The sequence below is a fragment of the Hemitrygon akajei genome, chromosome 17 (assembly GCF_048418815.1).
Source record: "Hemitrygon akajei chromosome 17, sHemAka1.3, whole genome shotgun sequence".
Classification (NCBI taxonomy): Eukaryota; Metazoa; Chordata; class Chondrichthyes; order Myliobatiformes; family Dasyatidae; genus Hemitrygon; species Hemitrygon akajei.
In genome coordinates, this window is record NC_133140.1 from 23,192,828 (window position 1) to 23,216,025 (window position 23,198).

General features: G+C 41.4%; 1 protein-coding gene across 1 annotated transcript; it reads right to left on the reverse strand.

Annotated features, from left to right (window-relative positions):
• Positions 1 to 225: 225 nt before the first annotated feature.
• On the reverse strand, positions 226 to 22,235 carry LOC140740949 (adenylate kinase isoenzyme 1-like). Its single transcript, XM_073070592.1, has 6 exons — positions 22,086 to 22,235; positions 21,517 to 21,698; positions 10,432 to 10,467; positions 7,324 to 7,487; positions 5,515 to 5,623; positions 226 to 2,130 (listed from the first exon to the last, which is right to left on the reverse strand). The coding sequence occupies exons 3-5, from the start codon at positions 10,442 to 10,444 to the stop codon at positions 5,531 to 5,533; spliced, it is 270 nt and encodes an 89-aa protein (XP_072926693.1). The 5' UTR covers positions 10,445 to 10,467; positions 21,517 to 21,698; positions 22,086 to 22,235; the 3' UTR covers positions 226 to 2,130; positions 5,515 to 5,530.
• Between the last annotated feature and the right edge of the window lie 963 nt (positions 22,236 to 23,198).

A 23,198-nucleotide genomic window follows, 5' to 3' on the forward strand; every position in this document is an offset into this window, starting at 1 on the left:
GGGAGAGTAGCTTTCAGCCACGCCAAACTGCGTAATCGGCTTGTGTAGATACTGTGTGATGTCCCCACCATGCCAAATAACACACAGTACCCCATATGCCATTAAATGATTACACTTTATAGATCTTACTGGAACTATGTACTTAATAGAGATACAATATAAAAGGAAAAGTAAAAGGTGCCAAACTTATCAAAGTTCAACCACTTCATGCACAACTGTTGGAGCTCGGTTAACAAAGTCTTCTTGCCACCTTTCGATCCCCTCTGACCTCCTCGACTCGCCGCCTGGGACCAACAACAGAGGTCGACCAGATGATCCACACAAATCAGTCCTCGTCTCCTCTCCTCGCCGAAGACCCTGGGCCTCGGACTCCCGCTCAGGGTCTGTTCCATCGCCCAGCTTACAGCATCACATCTCTGCTCTCTATCCCCATCGCGCCTTCACCCCAAATCCCGCAAAACAATAGCGTACAGACGCACAAGAAAGAATAACATCTATCCCAATTGGTTAACAAAAGAATACAATCCTGGTCATCGGTAATTATAACCCAAACAAGCTGCGAGAGAAAAGCACTTTCTCAACAGTTAACCATAACAAAGAAGCATTTCTATTTTTAACATAACAAAGAAGCCATTTTATTAGAGTTAGCATTAGCATAAAAGAAGAAACCCCTTACATGTTGTAATTTATAGAGATAGTGAAGAAAGTGACTGCTTTATTTTACATGTCATGTTTCGCACAATCAGACACACATCAGTGGTAATGCAAGAGATTGTCAATTGTTGAATTACTGAGATAGGATTAGGATATTGCAGGACAGTTAAGCCAACTAATGGTTGCAGGAAACTAGCTGTTCCTGAATCTTGGGATGTGGGATTTAAGTTTTCTGTACTTCCTGCATCAAGAAGAGGGCATAATCTGCGTGGTGATGATACTTAGAAACATAGAAAACCTACAGCACAATACAACACCTTTGTCCCCCAATGCTGTGCCAGGCATGTACTTACTTTAGGAATTCCAAAAGATTAGCTCATAGTCCTCTAGACAATAGACACCCAGAAATTCAGTTAGTCTGACACCACCAAATGGCCGAGTATGTTGGACAATTGGAGTTGTTCTGTAAGTGTTTTCTTTTTGAAACATCCTGCTGAATTAACTGAAGCAGCTCTTGCATATTGCCAAATCATACACAGCCTTTATTTTGCTGATGTACTAATTGTTAGTCTAGTAGGTCTATATGTTGCATTGCTGCTTATTCCTCAGAATGCGTTATTTGATGGACTCATTAACAGTCAGTCCTTTCAAATGCTGATGTGTTATGTTGAGTATTCATTAATTGCAATATCTCAATAATGATTTGTCATCAACAGATCTCAGACCTGCCCATGAAACTGAGAGAAATCCTGAGAAATTTGACTTCATTTCACAAGAACAATATGAGACATCAGAAGTAGATAAAAGGGAGAAGAGGTCAGGATATAGTTATGTCCTTATAATATACATTTATCAAAGAATGTAACTAGAATAAGGTATTTTTATTTATGTTCTTTGTTTTGATTTCATATTTTAACCTTTATGCATTAGAGAAGTTATCTTTCAATCCACTGATAGTGCTTGATGATGACATTTTTAAAAGCATTGGTGAAAGATTAATTGTACAGAAGTGTGAAGCAATCAATCCTCTGCAAATGGTATCGAAACTGTGTTGTTCCAGAATTATCTATATTTTTCATACCTTATATTTTGCTTTTGTATGAATGCTTATTATATTTGAGATAATAATGAAGCTGATTTAGCTTCCTGTCTCACTGTTAATTTCAGTCAGCAGATGAAGAACGTCTTCAGTTATGACCCAGATGAGCAGATTTACATGAATTGAGCACTGAAGCACAAGTGGGATGATGCATCTAATAATCAAAGTGGTAAGAAATGTGATTCGCATTTGACCATCAGACCTGCCTGCCTCAGATTTTCTGTATAATCAATTCATTTCTTTGTAATTTACTTGAGTGAATTTGTTGAGAAATGTGTCCTGTGGGATTTTTTGACCCGGAGATTCTGCCGCTAAAGTTCATCGATGATACTCACGATGCTCTGGAAAACTTCCTTCTCTGTTCCTTCCCCATGAATCTAAGAGAGACCAAGATGAATTTCACTAAAGTGGTCAGCACACTGGTGACAACACACAATATTCAAAGTAACACTTATGGTTTACACACCTCTCCCCTCTGTCTATCCCACCTCCCCAGATACATGATACTTTTATCCTTTGTCCTTGACAAGTTGTGAACAGAAACTCACCATGAATTCCAGCCTACCCATCGTGGACACTTGTCTACACCTCCCACAGCCTGGAGAAAATGACCAATGTAATTCATGACCCCAGACACCCTGGACAGCCTCTTTTCTCCACCCTTCTTTCATCAAGTAGAATATCTTACACCCTGAAGCATGTACTATCAGCCTCAAGGACAGCTTCTATCCCGCTGTTACAAGGTTCTTGAATGAACCTCTTGTATAATAAAGATGAATTATTGAGCTCGTAATCACTCACATTGGACCTCATAACCAGCCTGCTCTGCACTTTCTCTGTAACTGTAATACTATTCTGGGAGAAGATGGACCCAGCCACCAAAGCTACCAAAAGTGATGCCCTGAAAACAGTTCACAAAGCAACTTATTTCACTTTTTTATGTCTTTTTTTTACTTCAGATATGGTTCTGCTACTTTTAGTGTGTGCTATCTATATTCTAGCCGTGTGATTTTGGGCCAGTCAGGCAATCTGGACCTTTGATGTCACCAAAAGTGATCCACGAGGCTGTGACTAAATCCAGGAAGCAGGAGATGGGGCTCAGGCCCATGATAGACTCCATCTCCCGCCGAACTCACCGATTAAAGCCCTGAGGAAGACTGAAATCATCAAGGTGAGTGTGGAGGCGAGCAAGTGCTCGGACCTGTTTTACCGGCCTCTCGCTCGCTGTTGCTGGAGAAGGTTGGGGGGGGGGGGTGGTCTCTCCGTCTCCCTTTCTCTTCTTCCAAAGGAATGAAGGGCCTTGTGTTCGAGTGTTACCTCTCTCCCGCCATGGTGTCAGAGCAAGGTTTAATTGATGTGGATTGTAGACTCGGACTCTAATTCAGGTTTATGATGTGTTCTGGTTCTGGTCCTTTTTGGGCAATTTTTGAATCGGGGTCGTCTGCAGATAATGAACACTGAGCTGAACTGAACTGAAATATGCCTTTTGGTTTTTGTGTTTTGTATTCTGTGTTTTCACTCATTTTTTTGTCACCATTTTGCACTTTCTTTGAACGGTTGGTTTTGTCACTCTTCTTTGTCCATGGGGAAGATGGGGCTTCTGGTTGAAGGTGGTGCGATTTCTGGCTGGTGGCCAATGAAACAAAGAAAACAACCAAGCACTTTGTTAACCACTCTTTTCCTGGCACATGATCATTGCAAGTAATAGTCTGTAACCTCCCTTTGGACTTCTAGACAATTCAATGTGGCAGAATCGAGGTGAGGCAAGGCAGCGGACCCATCGACGAGCGTGAGGAAGATCCGAGGTTCAATCGTTTTAAATGCTGCACTGATAGGCCGGATTGAGGCGGCAGCCCCAGAGTGTATACCGGTTCAACTGAAGTCGATGTTTGGATGGAGGCTTAAGTGGCGTGCAGAATCGGAGAGGTCAGTTACAGGCTGAATCGAGGCGGTGGGGTCCAGGTCCCGGAGTGTATCGGGGTGATTAAACCTGAGGTTTGGACACTGATTTAGGCACCGGGCAAGATTGAGAAGGGCAGTGTGTTGGGACCCAAGGCAAGAGATTGGCTGGTCAGATCACTGCTCCATGACTCAGCCCTGTGAGAACTGTGAGACTCTCTCTGCAGGCTTCAGTTCAGAACCTCATTTGCTTGCATGATGTTTTTATCTCTCTCTACATAGTGGGTGTTCAATACTCTTTCTTAAAATATGGATTCTTTTGGGTTGCTTTATTTCGTGGCTGCCTGTTAGGAGACAAATCTCAAGGTTCTATAATGTATATGTCCTTTGGTAATCAATGTACTTTGATTCTTTGAATTTATAGGAGCAGTTATTGACAAATTGCCCATATTCATTACCAAGGACTAAATAATTTAGCGTAGTTATGGTCAGATTGTTTTCAGTCCCAATGCTAGCAAATACAGATGAAAGAAATACCTTTTATGGATACTGAACAAGTTTATTCACAAGGATTCTGCCATGCAACTACAAGTATATTAGTCTCTTTTCTGCAAACTGATAATCAGAAATTAACCGGCAGAATAAATTGTTAAATGTCAAAAAAACTTACCCCTCATACCCATTACATCTACCCCCTCTCACCTTAATGTATGTCCTGTGGTATTAGACATTTCAACCCTGGGAAACAGATGCTCCCTGTCTACTCCATCTACATCTCTCAAAATCTTATAAACCTCTATCAGATCTCCCCTCAGCCTCCAGCACTCCAGAGACAGCAGTCCAAGTTTGTCCAGCCGCACATGATAGCACATGCCTTCTATACCTGGTAAACCACTTCTGCACCCTCTCCAAAGCCTCACTGCCCTTCCTATAGTGGGACGACCAGAACTGTATGGAATTCTCCAGATGTGGCCTAACCAGAGTTTTACAAAGTTGCAACATAACCACTTTTGAACTCAATGCCTCTACAAATAAAATTGAACCCCTTCTGTTAATAACTTTCCCTGCAACCAAGAGGAAGATACGGCCATCAAATTAATGCATCGCCATGCAGAGATCGATCTGAGCACCTGCTCCATGACTGCATTATTCTAAGTGACCATTTCCACCAACCAAAACTCTCAATTTTTTACAGGTGTACTGTGACGAGCATTCGAATGGGCTGCATCACCGTCTGGTATGGGGGGAGGGTCTACTGTACAGGATCAAATTAAACTGCAGAAATTTGTAACCTTAGTCATCTCCATCATGGGCACCAACCTCCATAGTGTCAAGACATCCTCAAGTTGTGATGCTTACAAAAGGCAGCATCCATCATTAAGGCCCCCACCACCCAGGACATGCCCTCTTCCCATTGTTACATATGGAACAGAAGCCTGAAACCACCTTCTTCCCCCTCACCATCTGATTACTGAGTGGACATTGAACCCATGAACACTACCCCAATACTTCTTTATTTTTAATTTTGCACTATTTATTTAATTGAACTATTTAATGTATAAACTTAAAGTAATTCAGTTTTTCTCCTATTATGATGACTGCATGGTACTGCTGCCACAAAGTCAACAATTTACACGACAATCTCCCCTGCTAGCAGATGGCACACAAACAAAAGATTTTCTCTGTACCGCTGTGCAACGGTAAACCAATTCTGATTCATTGGGAATTATCGGAGCTCTCACTATCACAATATTTCAGCTTTGCATTTTAACATGGGGTGTTTCTGAGGGATGGATGAGGACAGGAGTGGGTGGGAGGAGAGTAGGCAGAACACTAGATGTGTAGTCAATCTCAACACTCACTGATTCATCAAATTTTTCAGCCTGTTACAAGGTCTGGTGATAACCATCGATTCTGAAGCCTTATGTCACGTTCAGATTCTGCATCCTTCAGAACATCCAGCATGATCCCCTGAAAACAAAGAGCCAAAATCAGAAGACCAGTCACCAATTAGAAGATCAATCACAACAGGAGGCCAACATAGGCTGCGGCAGGACGTAGAACTCAACCGAGAAGCGCCTGATGGAGTTCAATCCAGAAACTTGTGAAGTGAACTTTGGAAGGTCAAACTTGAGGGCAGAGTACAAAGTGAAAGATAGGGTTATTAACAGCATGAAGGAACAGAGGGATATTGGGATGGGATCTTTGTCCATAGATCCACAAAGTTGCCTTGCAAACTGATAGGGTAGCATGACGTTGTACTGACCTTTTAATCAACTCCATGACCAGTTTAACCCTTCCTTCCAAGTTTTTAAATTCAAGCGCCTATATAAGTGTCTTACATGTCCTCACCATTGGCAGCATGCTTCATACACTTACCTCTCTGTGTGTTGGGGAAAAAAAGGCATAAGGTGTGTTTGGCAGGGTATTGAGTTCAAAAGTGTGGAGGTAGAGTTGCAGCTCTATAAAACCCTGTTTAGACCACACTTGAAATATTGAGTTTAATTCTGGTTGTCTCATTATAGGAAAGGATGTGGAAGCTTTAGAGATGGTCCATGGGAGATTTACCAGGATATTGCTGAAGAATTAGAGATAATTTTTTATCTGATCTCTTTGGTGCGAAGGAACATGAGTGGTAACTTGATAGAAATGTATATGATGATAAGAGAGGAAATCCAGCATCTATTTTTTCCGGGTGGAAATGGCTAATACAAGAAATATAATCACTTTTAAGGTGATTGGAGGAAAACAACAGTTCTCTATGGTATTTCATTGACTGGTTCCAGCAATAAGAGAAGGGTTCTATCACAGGCAGCTGAAGAACTTGGACCTATGTTCTTTGGAGTTTAGAAGAATGCACGTTGTACACAGAGACATCTCAGCTCTCTAGGGGGCATAATAAAGAGGTGTCAAGATGTTTCTGCCAATGGGAGATATTGGATAAGGGGACACAGTTACAAGATTTGGGGCTGGTCATTTAAATCTGAGGTGCATGGAAAATTCTCCTAGAAAATGGTGATTTTCTCCATAAAGGTTTGACATATTAGCTTGGGGACATGGAGCTAAATTAGAGTCAAAACACCAACCAGCTGTGATTGGGGTAAATGTGCATCAGGCTTCCATTTAAGCTATTCTGTACCTACCCGTGTGCAATAATTATGATCCTCTAGGCTTCTGATAGGACCTAAAGGGGCTGTGTAGCTGGAGTTACTGGGTGGACGTTGAGCATCCTCAAGTTTCATGACTGTACCTCCTAGGACCTAGCTGAGGCAGTGGGATGGAGCTGAGGGAACCTCTCGCCCTGGAATTGAGTGTGGTCATTGGTGGCTGATTGGAGTTTGATGGCTCCATTATGGGTAACAATCTCTGTAAGTCAGGTGTTTGTGGAACCAGGAATTCTATTCTGCTATGCTGCAACCAATGTTTATCCTCAACCAACATCACTAGAACAGATTGAACATTATTACATTGCAGTATTGACATGCGGGAAAATAGGCTGCTTTGTCTTCCAAGAAAAGAGCTACAAGGGAAAGGCTTTATCCACACTGATAAGGTTAATAAGAATTTTCTTTTGGAGCAGAAGGAGATAGGATTGAAGGTTAAAACAGTTTACTGGACTCCATACTGGAACAGCTGTTTGCAATGCAGGTCAGCAGGTGATAGGTACTCACCGGTAGAACCAAGCCTCCTTCAACCATTATCTTCTTAATCTTTTTACCTCGTTTTGTTTCCCTGTTTGCCTCATTCTGTAGCAGGGCACCTGTGGACAGGTGTGTGAAGCCGTATTTCTCCCTCATTTTCACACACTGTCTCCATTTCCCTGATCCAGGGCTCCCTGAAACACAGCACATTTTACCAGGAAACTCGGGAAAATCGGAGAAAACCCATGGAATTATAGGGAGAACACTGCAAAGTCCTTACAGTCAGCAGTGGAATTGAATCTAGATTGCTAGCACAATAAAATGTATAGCTATCATTCCATTATGGAGTCAGGTCTGGGATTACCTACAGAATTAGATCTAGGATTAGGTGTCGAGTTCCTCCAGGAAGACCACAGTGATATTGTAGTGTTTGGAGACTTCATGCCTTAATGACACGCAGAGCCCTGTTGCCTGGAGTCAGGGCTTTATGCTTCAGCTCCTGGTAGGGTCACCCATGTCAAACAGGTCAAAGTGTAGTGGTCAGACTAAGCGTGGTCCACCAGTCTTCCAGACTCAGGGCTAACCTGCTTAGGGCTAACAACCTTGACCAGTCAAAAATGAAACAGAAATAGCAAGGAAACAGCCTTCTATATTTCAAGCTGCCTGGCCTGAGTAATGAGCAATGAGTACAATATTTACTCATTGTACTATTGAGTACAGTGTCTCTACAGTTTTTTGATTAATGTTGAATTTATTCAAGCTGATTTTGATATCTTTCAAACATTTTCTTTTACCTGCCAGGGGCTCACTGACCTGCCTTAAACTAGGTGCAGTGCATCTGATTGGGGTGATGTGTTTAACATTCAAATGACATGAGCTATCCATTGGAGTTGGTGTTGCTTTATCATGGTGGAAATGCTGTTCATTTTAGCTTCCTACAGTATGCTGTCTGTCCTTCCAGCTGATTTGTCAATCTTTTGTAAGGCATTTTGGTGGTATTGTTCCAGGGATTTCAACTGCTGGATAAATGGCTGGTTAAGGAGTGGCTGATAGAGACCAGCCTCTTATGTTCAAAAAAACCCTTGAGCCCTATATGCCTTGGTAAGGATATTTGGGATACATTGGCATAATTGAAATTCCAGCAGGATGGAGATGGAAGCAGAGGTACACAATGACATAAGAAATTCTTATCATGAGGAAATAGCAACTTCACAAAGAGTCAAATTATTTACAGAGGCAGGACCAAAGATAAACTTGGAGCAGAAATACAAAGTGATGCCATTCATCATTCTTATAATTAGCAAATCTAAACAGTGTGGAGACCGACAGGGTAGGAAGGGCTCAGGCAGGGGACTTTTGGAAGGAATGGGGTGGGGTAAAGGGGTGTGCCAAATTTAAAGTGACCCCACACTCGTGAATTATGTTGTCATTGGACAGGCTGCAAAGAAGTGGGACCAGGACCAGTCCAAGAAGCTACAAGTTACCTAATCTTGGCCAACAGACAACAGGATATTGCATTAACAAGATACTCTAATAAGAATTGTTGGACTGCAAATGGGGGCATGTAACCCTGAGCTTTCTCCTAACCCACCCTTCTGATTACATAACTGGCAGTTCAAATTACAAGCTACACATCTTATTGGGACCACCTACAAGCATCATTAAGAAAAAAAAAATTAATTATGTTGCATTGATTGTGCAAAATTACACTAGTCGTGTCAACTGTAAACAAGTTACTCAAGAGAGACATGTGGAAGCATAAATTGTGAAAGAGGAGGTTTAATGTACAGTGGGAGTAAACATCAGCAGGCTAGCTCAAGCACCCACACACATAAGCAGTTGAGTCACTGCAGCTTGAAATGATAGGTTTCCAGAGGAGGAATCAAAATAATGTGAACAAGGCCCACAACGCTACTGCACACCACACTGCTCTTCATTACAAAGATACAGTAATACTTTCATCCAGAACCCATTCTGAACATTTAAAGAGTTAATTATCATTCATTGCCTAGATTAATGAACTGTGCATGCATCTTTGCGCACCATTCAACTGCATCATTGACATTTCATAAAAGTCTTAACAAATCCTGTTTCAAGGCACACAAGTACTTTGCTGATTTTAGGTATCTTATTTTCGACACATTTATTAACAGATGCAGGATAAATGTTCAGCATCAAGATCTGCAGTTTTATTTTCAGCCAAGGCAAACATAAGGAAAAAGCACACACAACTGAGTTCTATCTATAGGGCTGTCACTGAAAACTTTTGCAAATCTGTAAACAGTAAAATATCCGTATTTCAAAAAGAATTAAGACATGCCACTTCAACTGACACTCTTCTTAAGACATTGCACACCTCCCACTCCCCCACCGCATTCTCATAAGCCTGCAACAGATTTCATTATTTGTCCCAGCTGGAGAAACTGAGTTTCATTGTTAGTAATGGAATCAAAGTTATATGGATGCTTCAACCCAACACGTCCATACTTTATATTAAAAAAATGCCCCCCATCTAATGTTATTTGCCTTCACTTGGTTAATATCCCACTAAATCTTTCCTAGAAGTAATAATATTCCTTCTCCTTAAGAGGAGAGGTGTAACATGAGATAACTGCATTCCCTCAGCCAGCACCACTGCCATTGGTACCAGAGCCTCCAGTTAATCACTCGCCATTTTCCATGCAACTTGAAAATACACCAATTTTCAAACCCTTCGGTTATGAAGATCACCAAACTGAGATATTAACTATGTTCCTCTCTGCACAGCTGTTGCGACTTTCTGAACCTTTCCAGTATCTTCTGTTTTTATTCCAGAAATTTAACTATTTCATATCATGACATTCTGCTGCCATCAGCAAGTGACAGCATTTGCTCACAAACTCCTTCAAATATGTAAGGTGTCTACATGTACAACCAAAATGGCTCTAACATGATGGAACTGTGACAGATCATGTTTACCGCAGTCACTCTAGGTAGATATTAAATGATAGATCAACCTTGCTCTGCATTTAATATAATTATTGTTATTCTGATCATCTTAGCTCGGCTGAAATCCAGTGGTTCACAGTGGATTGTTAAAGTCTCCGTTTTCATATCTCAGAAGCTCTCACCCAGTGAAGTGAGAATGGCTTTACTCACCAATCACCAACATCAATTTGATGGCCTTCAACTTTTCTGTAAGATACAAGAAGAAACATTTAGATGTTTGCACTTCAGATCTCTGCCCAGTTTGAACCTACCCCATTGGTTTAATAACTTTTATCCCAGTATGTGGAGAGATCAGGAAAGCTGAGAGCCAGCTGATGGAGAGAGCAGGAAAGTTGTGTAGCTGTGGTTCTGCATGCAATATTTTCCCCCTTTGCTGCTTTGATTGGAAAGGCCCATTGCTGGCATCTCTGTAAGAGATCTATTTTGCTTCAGAGCGGAGGTAAGGCCCCAGGGATTTTTTTTGTTCTGCCACAATTCTATCGTTACCTTTATTGGAAATCTGCAGAGCTTTAGTACATGTGCAGTTAACAATTCCACTGTTCTCTGTTGTACTACGGGTCTAAATGTACTAAGCGTGGAAGTTGTCTGTAACTGCAGGTTTCCCTGCTTGTGTCAACTGGTCACCCAGCCATTGTGACTTCGCAGTGGGAGTCCTGGGCATCACACCTGGACGGGTGGGACTAAGGCTACGTCAACAAGTATGCCAGACAAATCCGTAACCGAAGATTTTTTCTCTTCTTTTTACCCTAAGTCCACACTAAAACAGCGTTTTTGTCCCCCGAAACCGGAGAATTTCAGAAACGCTGTCCAGGGTCTGCAATTTTGAAAACTCTCATACTCTGTCTTTTTGGGACGTCCAATGATCGCAAATGGTGCATTACAAAATCACTTTTTTTTTGCTAAATCAACTTAAAATGCATTAACTAATGCTCCTATTTGTTATGTCCTTGTATGATATGTTACAGATTCAGCAGCAATAAATATATAGGTGAAGCAGAGTTTTTTTTATAACAAATAAAACATTTATTAAACACTGAAAAAGCAACCTCAAAAGTAAACAAACGACTAACGCAACCGAAAATCAGCTGCTGTGCTGCAGCTTGAACAGTTCTTAAAGGGATAAAGCAAAAACAGTTCTTAAAGCGATTTTGCAAAAACATTTCTTCAATGTAGTACTGCGAAAGTTCAAAATGCTTACAGTTCATTAAAGGAGAGACTTTTTTAGACAATTTAAATTCTCTTTCATGTCATGTTGTTGCGGTTCCCAGTTGAACTATACTTTTCCTGGAGAATTTACGAAAATGAAAATGAAACGGTTTAAAGGCACTGACCTTTCCTTGCCGAATCTGTGCAACCAACCCTTTCTGCTCTTCTCACAGGGGCTAACACGGGTACAGCCAACAAATTCCTTCCGAATGAGGATCAGACAAGGTCGAACCTGTTTCACCATCGAAATCGATTTTCCTCGACCTTTTAGCTCCCGAACTCCGATCTTCACTCTCCACTGATTTTTAACTGGCAGTATTATAAAGAAACTGCCGGCAATGACCTATTATACTTTAGGCATTAAATAAAAGTCCACCTTTCAATGGAACTGCATCATAATATTGAACCACGCAGCAGCATGGAGTCAGAATGGCAAATGCAGCCACGAACTGCCCCTCCTCACAGGGAGGGGTCATTCTTTTATACCCTGTTGAAAAAATTGTCACATAACCTCTACTGGCGGGAAAATGACGCCACTCCACCATCACAGGACCGTTACCTTAGGTCCAGTATAGCTTCAACACCACTGTCACGTGACACGTACAAGATACCCACGTGGACGTAACAGATATTGTTGGGACAGTTGTTACATACGTGGACTCTGCATTTTATCTTTGGCGTCCTTGTTCCACTCTGCTGTAAGACACAGGAGCACAATGATGTCATTTGGTCCATTGAGATTGCCCTGACTGATTTTTTTTAAAGCTCCCTCAACCCCATTCTTATACTTTCTCCCTGTAACCTTTGACACCCTTACTAAGCAAGAGCCTATCAACCTCCACTTTAATTATACTCAATGATTTGGCCTCCACAGCGTCTATGGCAATGAACTCCAAAGTGTCACTAACTTATGGTCTGTAGGGATGTCCTTGTATTATGAAGCTGTGCTCTCTGATCTTAGACTCCCTCCCTATAGGAAATATCCTCTCTACCTATGCTTTCCAATATTTGATAGGTTACAATGAAATCTTCCTTCGTGCCCAGTGACACCTACATCCTGTGCATTTATTTCTGGGTCAGAATATTCAACTTCATGTTATATTACAATCTTTGAGCTGGCAGTCCTTGCAGCCTTTGGGGTAAGATTCCCCTTTTAGTGGAGATCAGAAATAAAATTTCTTCCTTTTAACACTGGCACACCTCAACGTTGCATGCTTAGCCCACTGCTCTACTCTCTCAACACCGTGTGGCTAGGCACAGCTCAAGCACCATCTATAAATTTGCTGATGATACAACTATTGTCAGACGTTCAAATGATGATGCGGAGATGTCTAGGAGTGAGATAGATCAGCTGGTTGAGTGGTGTCACAACAACAAACTTGAACTCGGCGTTAGTAAGACCAAGGAATTGATTGTGGACTTGTGAAAGAGAAAGTCGAGGGAACACACACCAGTCCTCAGAGGGATCAGCTGTGGAAAAGATGAGCAGTTTTAAGTTGCTGGATGTCGACATCTCTGAAGATTTATCCTGGGTCCAATCTGGGTGCATGTCAATGGAAGTACGTGGTTTAAATGGTTTGACACAGACTAGATGGGCCGAAGGGCCTGTTTCTGTGCTGTACTTTTCAATGACTCTGTGGCTCCAATTACAAAGAAGGCATGGCTGTGGCTGCACATCATTAAGAGTTTGAGGAAATTTGACTCTCTCAAAATTCTACAGATATACCGTGGAGAGCATTCTAACTGGTTGCGTCATCATTTGGGTATGGAGGGTTCACTTGTACAGGGTCGGGAAAAGCTACAGAAGGTTGCCGACTCAGCCAGTTCCTTCATGGGTTCTAGCCTCCCCAGCATTAAGAACATCTTCAAAAGGCAATTCCTCAAGAAGGTGTCATCCAGCATGAAGGACCATCATTATTCAGGAGATGTCCTCTTCTCATTGCTACCATCAAGGTGGTGGTGCAGGAGCCACACACTCAACGTTATAGGAACAGCTTCTTCCCCTCCACCAACAGATCTTTTCACGGATAATGAACCTATGTACTGTATACTAGCTCACTATTTTTCTTTCGTTTTGCATTACATAATGTATTTTTAATATATCTCATTGTAATTTATAGTTTTTTTTAATTACTATGTATCACACTGCACTGCTGCCGCTTAACAACAAATTTCATGACGTGCTAAATGTCTAAATACTAAATCTGATTCTAATCTCCCATGGTCCCAGTTAGAAGAGCAATAAGGCATTCACTCTGATATCCTGGACAATATTTATCATTCAAACAACACCATGGAAGCTGATGATCTTATTATAACCATATTGTTACCCATGGAAGCTTGGTATGCACAGATCAGCAGTTATGTTTCCTACTGACAACAAAAGCATTTAATTGGCTGAAAGGAACTTGAGGAAATATAAGGTCTGTGTACAAAACCAGTTCCTCCTGATGTCCAAAAGTGTTTGTCATGTCTTCTGTGTGCGTCTTTGTATACTCACTTCAGAAAAAGACCAAGAAAGCATGGAAAATCAGCATGTCATAAACAGAAAGTATTGCTCCATAATCAAAGGTACAAGTCTATAATCACAAGAGATTTCCAGCAATTGCAGAATCTCTTGTGCTTCTGATTTGCTGCTCCACTGCCAAGTCTCTTCGAGGTATGCCCAGCCTGAGGAAGTTTAAATCCTACCTTCGATGGCAGTTCAGTGAGACCCTTTCTCACGACTTCCCCTTCTGTGAACTGTGATGCTCTTTGACTCTTCGACCGTGTGTTCACCTATCACTTGCCAGCTTTTACTGCTTTCTTTTCTCCACCTTCTCCAGGCTTCCTTCCCCTTCCTTTCCAGTCCTGATGTAGGGTCTCAGCGGAAACATCGACTGTTCATTCCACTCCATAGGGCTAGCCATTAAAACTGCTTTATTTCATAGTAAGCTGCAGGTACAAAACAGCTATGATGCCTAGTAAAATTACATTTTACCCTTGATGTGATACAAGGAATCATTTTATTCAGTAGACTGCATGAAAAAAACAACAGTAAAGAGCATAATTTGAGATATATAGAATTAATTAATACACAATTGGCCTCTAGTTATCATAGAATTTAATGCTTTTCATTCAACATTCAGGAATGTTTCTGATGCCAAATGCTTCAATATAATTTTACTTGTTATGACATCAGTATGTGACTGAGATTAATACACTATACCACATCACATACATGATGAAAGAAAAGCTTTACATGGTTGAAAAGGGGCATATTCTTTTCAAGTCGCTTGTAAATCTGATTTATTTTGATCTCTTTCTCTCTGGGGGTAGTATGAGCTCATTTTGTTTAACTTCACTAACAATTAAGGTCCAAAGTCCACTGTTATCACAGGTGTGTGTTGCCACTGTATTCATCGTTCCCAGCTCTCACTGCTTGCCCTAACAAATTTAAGAATAGATTGCATATCACAGCACTCAGCTAGAGCCTGAGTTTATGCACAGAATTCTCTGATTCTCTGCAGCCTTTAGGCAGTGTGTTACACTTCAGACATTTTCTGTTGAGCTAAGTGCAAACAAAGCAATTAAGAGATTGCATGTTCAGTGAGTGTGTGTGTGTGTGTGTGTGTGTGTACACTCAGATGAGTGGTTTATTAACCACCAGCTAGGCTGTATACTGTGCTCTGTTTAAGAACTTAAGAGATAGAAACAGGAGCAGGCCATGAGGCCCCATCTGCTGCTTTGCCATTCAGTACGATCATGACTGATCTTTCACCTTTAGGGATGCCTCTTTGCTCCAGCTCTTGACTCCCTTAGTATCAAATGATCTGTTGATCTCCTTCTATGTGCCAAAGATAGGTCTGTCTTTCTCAGTCAGCATCTTGACTTTCGACGTTCCAGCTGAACACATATCACCCCTACATCCATTATGTTATGGTGCAAGAAGTTTGTACTATATGTTTCAATGAGAAAGCCTGGATGCTTCAACGGGAATAATAGTACACAATGGTAGATTGTATTATATGCCATTTTTAGAGTTTACAATTCCCATGCTGCTCAATGCCATTCACTGATGATAAGATCAAAGGGAGGTCCTCATAAGGGGGATATGGTATGAATAGATGATGTAGCATGCCTGAGTTAAACCCTTCCTGACACCCAACTGTATTCACTTTTCAAACTAGATTCAAAGATTTTCTGGGGGCTGTCCCCTGTCCCCATGAAACTTTGAACTTGTGTTTGAGTTGAAATGACCAACTCAGTCAAATGGAACAATCCATTTGGCTCCAGCCTAAATTTCCTGGTATGTAAACTGAGAAGTATAAGTGTGTGTGTGTGTGTGTGTGTGTGTGCGTGTGTGCGTGCGTGCGTGCGTGCATTGCTCCAGATTTCCAGCATCTGCAGAATCTCTTGTGTTTATAACAATTGTAAGAATCTGGTTCAGCTATAAGCAGGTGATTATGAGGTATTGGACATCGTGCTTAGAGTATGCTCACAAGGTGAGGTGATTCAATGTGGCTATGATCTCACAGCTGTGTGGTATCTCATATCACTTGAAAAATACTGCTTAGGGTGGAGTACAGGGGTAAAAAGATGGGGCATTGTATAAAATACTTGCATTGCTATGATCTATGAGTTTAGACACATTTTTCAGCAAATACAATGTTGATTGTGATGAATGGATTTGGTATTAAATGCAGAAGGTGTGCGTTAGAAAACAAGATTTCTGAAATAGTAAACCATTTCTCTAGCAGCAGTAAGTGTAGAGTTCCAAATAAAACTATGTTGGATACTGGATCCAGTGTGTCAAAACCACACAAATTTTATAAGTTAAATGCAAGGGAGACACAGCTGTTTACTCAAAAAAATATTTATTTACAATGCATTCTCTCACAGGGTAGTTATGCTTTTGGTCTATTCTTGAGGTTCTGAAACCTTATCACAGATTTTAGATTTTGAAAGCCAACATCCCTGTGACATCAGAATGGCCTTCAGTGTGCCACAGATGGTGATGTCATATGAGTGAAGTAATTCTGTTTCAATTCAACAAATCCAACAAAAAACCTAAACACAGAGTGACCGATGACAAGGGTAAAGGCAATAAAAGCCTTGTTCTGTTTTCAGAAAAGTGATTCAATCACCATTGTGTGTGTGTGTGTGTGTTTTGTATATTTTTTAAAATTTCTTATTTGACTGTATGGTTAGTAAAGAAACAAAAAAAGGGTCCATTCTCATGAAACACATGAAACAGTCTATGCGCAAATATTGGAGCTTACAGTGTCGTCGATTTGTTCCTGTCGACCACCGAGCGTAGCTGACCCTCGGACCCTCCCTCCTCAGTCCACTCCATCCAGTGGACTACCAACACTCCCCGTTCACGTCCTGTTTCTTCATCTCTCCTCGACAAAAGACCACAAATCCCTGCTCCCAGACACACAAGAAAGAACAGCATCCCGCTTGTTGGCTAACATGCCTTGTTATTGCTAGTCATAGCCCAAACATTGCTGCTACAGAGAAATCATTGCCTTAGCCTTGGCTGCAGTAATTTTATGTATTGCACTATACTGCTGCCGCAGAAAAAAATATGACATTTGAGTGATGATGAACCAGATTCTGATATGGGTCTCTATTGAGAACTGAGAATGGAAAGGGGACAGGGAGAAGAGAATCATAGTTAGGGAAAAGGAGAAGGGAGCAGGAAATTGCAGACAGAGATTCTGTAATGATCAATAAACCAGCTGTCTGGAATCAAATTACTTTCCCTTGTGTCTCAGGATTAGGTGTGTCTGCACTCTTACCACTTCTCGCCCTGGCACACCTTCTCTGCCACCTGTCCTACACCCTTCCCATGGTGCTCCACATTCGCCATTGTCAGCTCTTTTGCTCTGTGTTCCACATTGATAAATACAGTACTGTGCAAGAGTCTTGGGCACCTTCCCTATATATAAGACTTTTGCATGGTGCTGTATATATTAACAAAGGGTAGAAGCTATTGGCTTGTAGCCTTTCACTCCAAGGGAACGGTAAGTATTTGATCTACCTCCATTGACTGTGTCATCCTGGTGTATTTTTGATTTATTGGTTGGAAAACTCTGGAGATTCTCAGGGCAGTATTTGAATTACTTCAGGCTCAAGCATTCAGCAAATTGATGCAATTCTTTGGCTGTTAATTAGGATCCTGTTTATATTCACTGACATTTTTAATATTACACTCATATTTTGGCAGTACTCACTGTTTTGTTAACACTGTTATCTTCTTCCATGTTGTAAAAGATTACTCTGAACAACTGTGTGCAATGAAACAACTTCCTCCTTCATCCCCAAATGTAGAAGACCTGTAGATCTGATTTGTATACTCACCAAGGAGGCAGATTATTACAGTCCTCAGAAAGCTCCATTTTATGCTGCTCCCTGAATAAATGTTAAGTAATTTATTTTCCTTCCATTTTCATGCTCCACACATTTCACTGATTCCTGGGATTTGCCTCACATATCCATAGTCACTGATTTATAATTTCCAAAACCCAGGAATCCTGTGATTCCTTGTGGCTCTCTATTCTTCCCTGATCATCTGTGCTCTACAATTGTTGCCCACTCTTTAGGCTCTGGAACCCATCTAGGTTTATTTCTTCCATCTTTTAAGTTGATCCTTGAAGCTTCTCTTTCATCGAAGTTTAGATTACTTGATTAACTATCTCCTTATTTAGCCCATTATCAAATTTCACTTAGTTTTGTTCCTGTGAAGCCAATGTGTTTCTGTGATCTGTGTTTAGTCTGTCAAAAGTGATCAGCCATCTAGAGTAGAAGAAAAGTCCAATCTCATTTTTCTTCACTGAATGCTTACTACACAGAAAAGCACTATTCAGTCCATCATAGTCATGACAACTCTCCATCAAACCAACTCTTTTGTTCTTTTTGTTCCCTTTTGGTACAGCTTAGCATCTTTTTCTCTACCACATTAAAATCACCGAGCTCTCACTTGAAGGCTGCAGTCGAATCTGCAGAATTGTGGATTGTGACCAAAGCTAAGGGAAAATTTATTTCCCCTTGTATCATTCATAATTCCCTTGCCCTTTAGTTTATACCAAGGATCTTTAGGCCTCAACCTCTTCTCCAAAAGGAACAATTTCCCAAATTTCAGTTAGATCAGACCCCTAATTTTTTACACATTAAATCTTTCCTCAGCCAAAGAAAAGAGTACCACCCCCATGAATCCATTTGCCTGATTGGTTCCAGGATAGGGGCCTGCATTCTTGTAAATCTTTTCTGACCTTCCCTAAAGCCTGCAAATCCTTCCTATAATGTGACTAGAACTGAACAATGCGCTCTGTTCAGGCCAGACCAGTAAATTCCATATCTGCTGGTGCAAAAAAAGGAGGATTTCAATGAAAAGACAAGATGCTGGCAGAACTCAGCAGGCCAGACAGCATCTATTGGAGAAGGTAGTGATGACGTTTCAGGCCGAAACCCTTCATCAGGATTTCAATGAGATCACTTCTGTTCTTCTGAGCTAAACAGGCTTTCAATGAACCAGGACTAAACCGAGAAGGATCATATACATCACCTTGGTCTATACACTGATCACCTTTATTCATGAAATATTCTAGCAGCTGTGAGAAAAAATAGAAGAGATGAATAAGATTGTAAACACCAAGTCAGAAATGCACCCATGATTGAAATGAATGGTGAGAGTAACTGGGGATTGACTGAGCAGAAGTAAGTGCACAAACCAAATGTTTTTTTTTCCATTTAAAATATACATATTGCAATAATTTCATTCTAAAATGTGTTTGACTTTTAGTATAATTTTTCAGTTAGTACGTAACATGAGTTTAAGATTTGTAAACCTTCCGACCCACAAAGATTGCTTTATCCTTGACTTTTTGCAGTTGTACGCCTATGGAAGTAACACCTTCTATGTTAATGCTTCTGCCTGAATTCTGCTCTTGTGCTTAGTTAGTCATGAGGAAGGATTGTGATTCCCCTCGTTTTGCTGTCCACCTCAGCTTACTTTAAAATCAAGTTAATTCTCTTTTCATGAGGGCTGTTACAGCCTTGCTGAAAACCCATTCTAGCCTTTGGAAATATGTAACATTACAAATGTAATTTTCAACTTAATTATTTGGTGGTCAACATTTCACTGCCAAACGATCTCGGCCACCCATTATGAAATTTAAAAATAAAGAATTGAAAATGTATAACACTTGCAAAAACACAAGGGCTAGGTTTGTGTAAACCAGGAGCAGGGGACTGAGTCATATCCCACAGGTTATAAGCCATTAATTATCAAGCCACACATGCTTCATGAAGCAATTTGCACTACTATTGCTGACTGTCAACTGTATGCTTAATGAGCTTTTATGAGAAATGTTCAGTTGACCACAGGTGGAGAAAATTGGTGCCCGTGGTAAAAACTGACAAGAATTTGGCTCTCTCCCATCTGAATTTGGGCAGAGATTTTGACAGGTTACGAAGCACAAGAATATTGTGAGAGTTTGTAGCTATGACCCTGATAGTTGAGGTTGCGATTAAGGTATAGCAGTAATCATGATCTTAACAAGTGTTACATCATAATAAGTCAAAAAAGGAGAATACAAAGCATCTGTTCAATTCAGCAAAATCATCAATCACAGTGTTTTCATCTGACGTCTTCAGGATTCATAGTGATTTTCTTCTGGTAATTTCAAGTAATTATTCTGCTTCCCCAGTTTACTCTTCCTCCACAACCACCATCTGTTATCCATTAATTTAATTGCCAACCCCCTCACATAGCAGAGTCACCCTCATTTCCACTTATTGACTCCTACTGTCCATAAGATCATGTGTGTTTTTTATAAAAATTTGAATGAGGTTTATTGTCATTGACGTATGTTGTGAAATTTGTTGCTTTGTCGTGGAGCATAATGCAATGCATAGATATACTTTATATTAGAATAATGTATATGAAAATTAAATAAGCAGTGCAAAAAGAGAAAAAAATGTGAAATAGTGTTAATGGGTTGATTGTCCATTCAGAAATCTAATGGCAGAGGAGAAGATGCTGTTCCTCAAACATGGCGTATCTTTAAAAGTTCATTGCTGTTTGTAAGATATTGTTTCCATCTTGGACTCTCCTCCTTTCCCATTTTCTCTGCCTTGATTTACCTCTAACTTTCCTCTGTTATGTTAAAATGTAATCAAATTCAAAGTATTAACTCCTTCCTTCTCGATAGTGGTGACCTGCATTAGTCTTTCCAGTATCTTTGCAGAAATTTAACTGCACCCTGCAGAACAAGGTAATTAGCATTTTGGTTACATCAAGCTTCCGTTTGGTACATGTGGAAGACATTTTGTTACTAGCTAGATACTAAGGGGTTAAAGAGGTTTTTTTTAACAGCATCCTTAAACTGCTCCTGCAGGACTGCTGTAAAGGACTAACTAGCTTGAGAAGGAGTAATCAAAGCATAATCACATGATGTTCTGCTTTTTTAATATAGCTGAACTGTGTAATTGTCCTGGCTTCAAGGTTGCAGGCCGAAGTAGCTTCGAATAGATAAAGAAAATAGTAACCTGATTATATTTTTTTTTACTGTGCTAAGACATGATTATTGAGCAAAGGAATTATCTGCTTGCATGCTGTATTTCACAAACATGCTTGGAAGCTTTTGATAAAATATACTATGTTTATATAATGAGAAAAGTCTGTGTATTCGGGGAGAGTCTCAAGAACTCTGCTTTAAGAGGTTAAGCTCTCCATGATACGTATCATGTTATAATAAAGACTTTGAAAAGCGGTCTCCGTTTGTGTCTGAGTAATACCTTTTCCGCAACAATCTGGCGACAGGGATGGGATCCTCATAGTGCTCTACCACCCTTCAAGTTAGAAGGGAATTAGTGGAACAAGCAATTTAGCAGGATTCAATAAAAAAAGAACCCGAGTGGAAAGAGGGGACTTTCCAAGTTGGGAAAGGCACCCGCATCCCAGCGGAAACGGGAAACGGCCGTAATTTTTCTGATGCCCTAGCTGAAAGGGGGACTGAAAAGTAAGAAAGGGTAGCTACTGACCTGAAGATAAAGGAACGAAGGGACCACTGACGAAACTGTTACACCGGTAAGCGCTGTAAATAGATTCCCAGAAAACGCGCGGCGTCACTGTGATTTTTTTTACAGACAATGGGAAATTCTAGCAGTTGAGTGACTTCTGCTGCTCCTGCATCCCTGTCCCGACGAGCAGGATCGAAAGGGGCCTTGAAGAAAACGGAGAAACAAATGAGAACTGTGAGGAAGGCTCGACAGAAGGTAGGAGACCCTTTGGTTCCCCCGGGATCACCTGCCGATACATTGACCTGGGAAACCGGGGACGACCGATAAGCAGTAACTTTTAGCAGTGATCTCTACGGCTTGTCACTGGGAGACTGGCCATACGGGGGAGTTTTTAAAATTCCATTAATACAAACCTGGTGGGATGAGGTAGCGAACGGAAATGGAAATCCAAATTGGGATTTTGAGTATATGATGGGGTGCTTTGAAAAATGGATGGAGGTAGCAAAAAGACACCAACCTCCGAAGCAAAAAAGGAAGAAGTCTCCCGAAACACCGGGTTCTCCTAAAAATCAGGGCCCCGCGATACCTACCGCTCCACCACCCTATCTCACTCCTGTGCCGCTATATCCCCAGATACGCCAAATGGTGTCCCAGGCCAGGAAGGAATATGGTCACAACATAGGACCGGACGGAATGATGGACGAGGTAATAGAAATGGTCGCTGCCTGGCGTCAGCAGAATAAGCATGTACAAGGACAAGCAGCACCGCCCGCCTCCGTGGAGGAACAACCACAAGAGGGGGCAGTAGGGGGAGGTCAGTTAGAAGAACGATTAGGATCTGCTACGCGAACTAGAAGCCATACCCGACATCACTCACCCGATCCCGACCTTCCCGATTCATCCTCTCACCCAGTTCAGCAAGCTCCAAAAATAATGATCAGGGAGACAGCAATATTAAAGCCGTGGACCCCTGCAGAGGCGCGGGCCATGATAGCTGAGGCACCTAACCCAGTAAAAAGACCCGCTGCATTTGTTCATTGGCTGGAACAGATGTGTGAGATTTATAAACCTCTCCCGGGTGATTTGCGAACCCTCCTGAAGTGTGCCTGTGGTAGTTCCTGGGCCGCGTTGAAGGATACAGTGTTGGTTCCACTTGGGGGAAATGGGGATTGGCGACCTAACGATGATCAGGAGGGCAATGAATCTCTCGCACACTGGTTGCAACATAGAGGAAAAGCAGCCATTATGAGGGCAACGCAGCGGCACGGGGATCTAGGAGAAGTTACGAGTTGTCTGCAGAGAAGGAATGAGGTAGCCCCTGACTTTATAGTCCGATTCAGGAATACTTGGGAGGAGTATGCCGGGGTCCCGTTGGAAGGAAACGGACCACTGGCCATTCAGACCCTCCTCAATTGCATGCTGCCACAGCAGGCTCAGACTTTTAAAATGCGAAATTTGAACTGACAGACTATGTCTTGGCTGAGATAGTTACCACACTGGTAAACATGGATAGGGAGGGACTTTTTGTTGGGCTATGAGATGGCCCTAAGGCACATAAAACACAGTTCTATAGTCAGGAACGGGGAGAAGGTAATGTAAGAGAAAGAAGGGGACAGAGGATGGATAAGTCCTGGGATATATATATCAGAAGTGTGGGAAGAAAGCGCATTGTGCTAGGGAGTGTCAAAGTATCCCTTATAGAG